The 6,446-nt window shown below is 39.2% G+C and overlaps 1 protein-coding gene across 2 annotated transcripts; it reads left to right on the forward strand.

Annotated features, from left to right (window-relative positions):
- The first annotated feature begins 361 nt into the window (after positions 1-361).
- shbg (sex hormone-binding globulin) lies at positions 362-6,206 on the forward strand. Of its 2 annotated transcripts, none has more exons than XM_040140256.1 (8): positions 362-585; positions 1,603-1,700; positions 2,162-2,351; positions 2,465-2,626; positions 3,538-3,694; positions 3,947-4,083; positions 4,257-4,455; positions 4,786-6,206. In XM_040140256.1, the coding sequence occupies exons 1-8, from the start codon at positions 484-486 to the stop codon at positions 4,917-4,919; spliced, it is 1,179 nt and encodes a 392-aa protein (XP_039996190.1). In that variant the 5' UTR covers positions 362-483; the 3' UTR covers positions 4,920-6,206. The 2 variants fall into 2 exon arrangements, with proteins under 2 accessions (XP_039996190.1, XP_039996191.1); XM_040140257.1 differs by having other exon boundaries at positions 362-580; positions 1,607-1,700.
- The last annotated feature ends 240 nt before the right edge of the window (positions 6,207-6,446 follow it).

The following is a 6,446-nucleotide window of genomic DNA, read 5'->3' on the forward strand; positions in this document are numbered from 1 at the left end:
GTCATAGCCAGCAGTGGTGAATCAAGGTTCCTGTGTAATGGGTAAACACACATCCGCGGTCCGGCTAAGGTCACTCAACCGGCTGCAATTATGTCCAGACTACATGAATCACCACAAAGGCAGGAGATTGACAGAATATTATAACAGCCTGTAACTGACACTTTTTTTTATAACTTTCTTTCCTCTGCCCTCTGTTTGCTTGCTGCCCACTGTGTTTTTCTCACTGACCTACATTTTGGCAAACGGTAACAAGCACATAGCCATGAAGCGCTCCCTCCTGGGGATCGATAACTTGCTCTGACGATGGCATATATGCCCTCTGGACCCCAGGACACTGTGCCAGCACACATCACCGCTCCACTGACATTGTTACGGAGAGCCTCTGCTCCTTGTACCACAGCCCACACCTCAGGGTAGTTTGGACCACCCAAGGGCTCAGGACACTGCACGCTGAGAGGCCTGGGTGGGTGAGTGCACTGAAGGATGGCCGTGTCTTGCAAAACCATGGTAGATGAACTGCTGCTCACTTTGAGCCTCACTCTGCTGGGTTGGGGAGCCGAGGGGCAGAGGAACGGACAGGGTATGGTATGTTCAAATGCAATGCAACGAGTATAATGGAATTAAATTTGCATTAGTGTGTGTGCATGTGTGTGCTGTGTTAAAATGCTCTTATCAATCTCTATCTTCTCATTTAAAGAGCATGTGTATCCATTGGCCATATTAAAAAAAAGGAACAAGTGTTTAAGAAAGTGGATATAGTAATATAAGTATGGTTTATAAATGAGCTATGTGCAGTTTGTTACTTGAATTAACTCCCTCAATCTCTGTATATGTATGGATAGCTCCTGTGACATTTTTAAAGTATTGGTTCTGCTCATTGAAAACTCAGGAAAAGTACACACAGTCCACGAGTAGTTGAAAATATCTGTCTCAGAGCCTCTTAGGCTATTTTTTAGGCTTTAAAAGACTGTGATGATGTTTAAATACATTTTTTTTGCAAAACACACCCCCTGTGTTAATGCTATATTTTATAGGTTTTTTAAAAATGGAGGACAGACAAAGGACTATATATAAAAAAAAATCCTAAAAATCCTGAATCATCTCATACTGTATTCAATTCAGATGCCAGTTAGTGTGGTGTATCCCAGCATGCCCTAATAATAATTTGTTTAAACTTAGGACTTTGCTCATTTTGTGGGAGGACAAATCAGTGGCATAACCACAACACCACTAGCCCGTTTTAGCTCACTGAATGATTTTTTTTCCCCGGAAGGGTTTAATGATAGCCACTGTATGTTACGTGGTTGGATTCCATATGGGCCTCTTGTCAAAGAAATTTATTTTGCCCCTACTTACCACTTAAGAATTGGAATGACCACACTTCCCTTATTATGTTGTAATTAAGTTGTTGTTTTCTTTAAGTTGAATCATTAATTGAATAAAGTTCATCACTCAGTTTAATATGGTTTTAACCACTAACCAATCGAGAAATTGGAGAAGAAAATACGACCACAGGGATTAATGAATGTGAACTGTGCAGAAAAAGAGCTAAAGTTATGATTTAGTGTTAAATGAGTACCTGATGAAGCGCATGTCTTCCAGAAAGAAGTATCAGGCGGGGCTACCGTCTACCTCGGCCAGGACAGAGACATCTGGAGGCCACTGATCCACACAACAGTCAACCTCAGTGAGATCAGCACGTACGTCAGCAGCAGCAAAACGCTGTACCGTGAAGGCTTCATACCCACTGCTCAGTGGAAACCTGTGCTTTAGGAGGAAAAAAAAAAAAAAAAAAGGCTCTTGTGTATTTGAAAATTAGAACAGCACATATGAGCTAATTCAAATTTTTATCAGAAAACTTTCAGTACAAGCAATACAGGTGAACAAGTGAAAGCAAGTGCTCTCTTATTTTCAACAACATAAATAGTACATAACCCTTCATTTTATTGGCTTTCTCCAGCTGCAGGCTCCTAGAACTATCACTACTTTTAACCCCTCTGTCAGTGGAACTAGTCTGCATAAACTGCAGGGTACAATGTGGTTGGTTGGCATTTAGATCTAAAAAGGAGCTTCAGAACAAGTCATTGGAAATGGGGAGAATAATCTTCTTTTTCCCCTTCCACAGAATGTAATTCTATTCCATTCTATTCTGCTTCTGCAGCATCAAGTCGTCCTTTCAGGTACGGACATTTGACCCAGAAGGTGCAATTTTCTACGGAGACTCCAAAAACGGAGAGGACTGGTTTCTTTTGTCCCTGATAGACGGCATCCCACTGATGCAAATTAAAAAAGAGGGCATACTCCTCAGCGTGGCAGGCGGCCCCAGACTCAACGATGGGAAGTGGCACACAGTAGGTGTCCGGCGCAGTTTAATTTATTGTAAATTGATCAACATTATCTTGAAGTAACACTACTCGTATAAGATCTCTGGGTCTGAATTTATCATTCTCCTGGTGCCACTAAGCTGGTGTTGAGCAACCAAGGGAAGTTTGTGACTCTCGACGTGGATGGCTCCAGTGGACTGGTTGTGGGCACGCAGTCCAAACAGACAGAGGAGTTAAATTTAGCTAAACTCCGACTGGCTCTTGGCGGGATAATGATTGACAAGGAAAAACTGATTGTTCAGGTAAAGTGCTTTTTCGCCATGTTCATTACATTCCATTAGTTGTTTTGTGATGATTTGATACAATGATCCTCAATGCAGTGCATCTATAGTACATACATACTGCTTCTAGTATCCCCATAGAATGAACACAGACTTGAAAAGAGCAATATTAATAATTAAGCAGTGATACAAGAGAATATATTGTTCATTTTTCTGAAATGTTACAAGCCTACTCCTTTCTTAAAAAACATGCCTGGTGTACAAATGCTAGCAAGTAACTCTTTGGTTCCTGCAATTCATTCGGATTCAGTGAGACTTTTGTCAGTATCTCTGCTTCTTCTTATTTTTGGATATCTCCCTGCGTTACTGTCGAATGTCAGCCCTAGATTATGGGTCTAAAAAACCAGCTCTTGGATGTTCATTCTGAAGGACTGACACCCCAAAAAGTAATTTTCTGTTGACCTTGTGCTGGAAATACCTCTCCTACATGATTTTGTATCAACATTTGGTAAATTATCTGGATAATAAGACAAATATACTACCACAAAATGGGCCTATACCTTATAGATTGTTTTGTTTAATAGCAGTAAGGTGTAACCTTACCGTAAGGGGGTTTTGGTGTGTGTTTTTTTTATTTATTTAAACAGCCTAAAAGGACTCTGACAATCTATATATTTCTGTCTCTTTTATTGCCAATCTGTCTTTGTGTTACCCTACATGTCCATGTTTTATTGTTTCTATTTCATTTTATAAATATAATCATGTTCCTTGCACATGGGTACAAGAGAATAATACTATTTTATTCTCCTTTGCACAATTGAGCCGAGGAATGACCATAACATTTCTGAACCATCTACAGGTGCCAGCTCCTCCCCTCACTGTTTGTCCTGCAGTTCATTTGTCTAAATGGATTGTTGAATTCTTTGCTGTAGGTCGAGCCACAGATGGATGGCTGTGTGCGGGAAGGGAGCTGGCTAAACCTCAGCATGCCCTGGGAGACAGAGGTGGAGGAGCTCTGGCCCTGCTATCAAAACATCCAGCCTGGCAGCTACTTCCCTGGCAAGGGATTTGCCATTTTCAACACCTCAGGTGGGAACATTGTGCTCATTTGTACAAGAGATGGGCAAGTGCTAACACTTTAATAACAAGCTTTCCAACTGGCCTGGATAATGCATTCTTGCATGACAAGGCACCTGAGGTATTAATAATACATCCTTTTATTTCTAATTTGATTTAATCAGATTTAACACGTTAATGGACATGCTTTTTACTGGATGGTTAACAGGTCACTCCAACACGAATTCTATTAATTATGTGAATTATTCTTTTGTCCTTTTGTAGTTTTCCCCATTGACACAGAGAATGGGGTCAAGATTGAATTGGGGGGAGATTTCAGTCAGATGGATGGGACCATTTTCAGCATCAAGGCTCCTGGGCAAGAGCTGATGGTCGCTTTAGTGGCCAATAATAAAACAAAGGTTTGCATATAAATTAGACATGAGTCAAAGTGAATTCACAAATAATTCCTAGCTTCTGTTTTAAAACTGCTCATGGCACTGTAAGTGTGGCTTCGTGTAGACTGGAGACCACTATGAATCCATCCACAGAGTGTTGCAAAGTTATTTCTTCTGTCTCTCTCTTGAATTTGCAGGAGGTCACACTCACTTTTGGTGAAGAAAAGACCAGCCTGAAAAACACTTTCAAGAGTCTGGTGATAACCTTTCAGACAGAGTTACTACAAGTGTTTCAAGACGAACACAAGACCACTTCATTATTTGTCACTGCAATGACAAACCCAGGTTTTTGGACAGCATTGAGAGAGGGCCGTCTAGCCATTGGAGGTCTCCTAGGTGAGATTAAAAAAAAAGTGGGGTCCAGCATTCTACCAACTTGTCTTTACAGTCTTGAATGATAGCTACAGGCTTTTTATCTTCAAATTTAAGGTCTATAATAATGTCCGGAAAGAGGGATTTGATTGCAGACAGAATTCACAGATAAACCACACAATAAAAAAATTTATAACAAAGTAAATAACATGGAAAACATAAGAAAACAACCAGTTGCATTAATATAATAATAATATCCATGCAGAAAATCCATTGATTCAGAAAGAGAGGGAGTTCAGAGGCATGCAATCCAAGGTCATTTGTGCTTTCTTCTTCCTCTCGTTCACACTTTAGGTGAAGGTGAGGACATCGTTGACTCCCAGTTCTTGACAGGCTGCCTGAAGAAAATCAAGGTCCAAGGGAGGGATTTGAATCTGGATTTAGCTGTCAAACACATGTCAATCTACTCTCACAGTTGCCCTGCATAGAAAGTATGCAAGTACAGTATGTGGAATAGATGTTTGCATTGGATGCCTTTGGATCCGAATGACATTAGAAATACGGCGTTTGTAAAGTGCAAATTATCTACAACATTAATGTTGTTACAGAGCATAACAACATCCTGATAACTGCTAAAGTTTCTAATCAGGCTGTGAATACTCATTCTGTGGTGGAATGTGATATTTGTATCAATTAAGCTCTAAAATGTGGGGAATGTACTATTAAATATCTATTAAATAACTCTGTTTTTTTTAACAGAGGGAACAGATTAATCTGTGAGATGTGAGTCATTTTCTGACCTTGGTACCTGCAGCAGAATGTTTCTGAATAAAATATAATTCTCTTTAGCATGGCGCTCCTTCGATGTGGATTCTATTGCTGCATTTAAGACAAATAAAGGTTAATGGTGCTTTGAGGAGATTCAGATACTGTGATTAAACACCAATGAGAAATGCTGGCCAGGGAAAGATTTAAGACATGGATTTTGCCCCCTCTAGTGGATCTTTAGAACCAATGTTAGATGCACCATCCACATAATGTACGATGCGATCTGACCAATAAAAATAGCATGTTGATTAATGTCAGATCAAAGTTGCTGCTTATCATATGAGAAAAAAAATATATTTTTAAGGAGCAGGAAAGTCACAGTGTGAGAAAGTCTTACCTCCTTCTTTTCAATATGTAAGCTGAAAAATAAATATTATAAGCTTAAATATATTGCATGTAGCCCATACAAGAAAGCAGAAAAAAGAATGAACACTCATTAAATAGCTCAATATCACAATCATATAAAAAAATACATGTGACTGTTTTTTTCTGATATTTTCAGGGTTTTACATATTAGTAAGATTCTGGGGGATGTTTTCGGATAGTTTCTTGTGGATGAGAAGTTCCTGAGGATACTCTCGCTTGGTTTTTAATGTATTGAAAGTTATGGTAGGCTGGAGAGATATTACCCTAATTTTTTCACTTCCGTATTGTCCAAAATTTAAGCAGAAGCATTTATGGCATCATCTGAATAATAAATTGCAATTATTCATAGTTGTTAAACAAAACAAAATGAGAAATAAATGTCGTGGAATGACTTTAGGGAGCTGTTCCCACCAGACATCCTGAGAATATGGCTGAACTGAAGCAGTTCTGTGGGAAGAAAGGTCCATATTCCTCCTGAATGTTGTGCAGGTCTGATCCACAGCTACAGAAAGGATTTTGTTTGAGGCTATTGCTGCCAAAGGAGGTTCGACCAGTTACCGGCTCTATGAATGTTTAATGGGTATGTTCAATAAAGACATGAAAGATTATAATTGTTTGTGTTTCATCATCTTAAGCACATTGTGTTTGTCTATACTTACTGACTTAGATGAAGATCAGATCACATTCTATGACAAATGAATGCAGAAAACCAGGTCATTCCAAAAGGGTCACATACTTTTTCTGGCCACTGTATATGAACTAATTACCATAAATCAGCTTTAACAGACATCACATTCAGTTGGTGCAATATTATATCCTTA

The sequence above is a fragment of the Xiphias gladius genome, chromosome 12 (assembly GCF_016859285.1).
Source record: "Xiphias gladius isolate SHS-SW01 ecotype Sanya breed wild chromosome 12, ASM1685928v1, whole genome shotgun sequence".
In the NCBI taxonomy this organism is placed as follows: Eukaryota; Metazoa; Chordata; class Actinopteri; order Istiophoriformes; family Xiphiidae; genus Xiphias; species Xiphias gladius.

Coding starts and splice junctions, on each gene's coding strand:
- shbg (XM_040140256.1), top strand. CDS start 484: ATGGCCGTGTCTTGCAAAACCATGGTAGATGAACTGCTGCTCACTTTG. Junction 2,352..2,464: donor ACGATGGGAAGTGGCACACA/GTAGGTGTCCGG, acceptor GGTGCCACTAAG/CTGGTGTTGAGCAACCAAGG. Junction 3,695..3,946: donor TGCCATTTTCAACACCTCAG/GTGGGAACATTG, acceptor GTCCTTTTGTAG/TTTTCCCCATTGACACAGAG.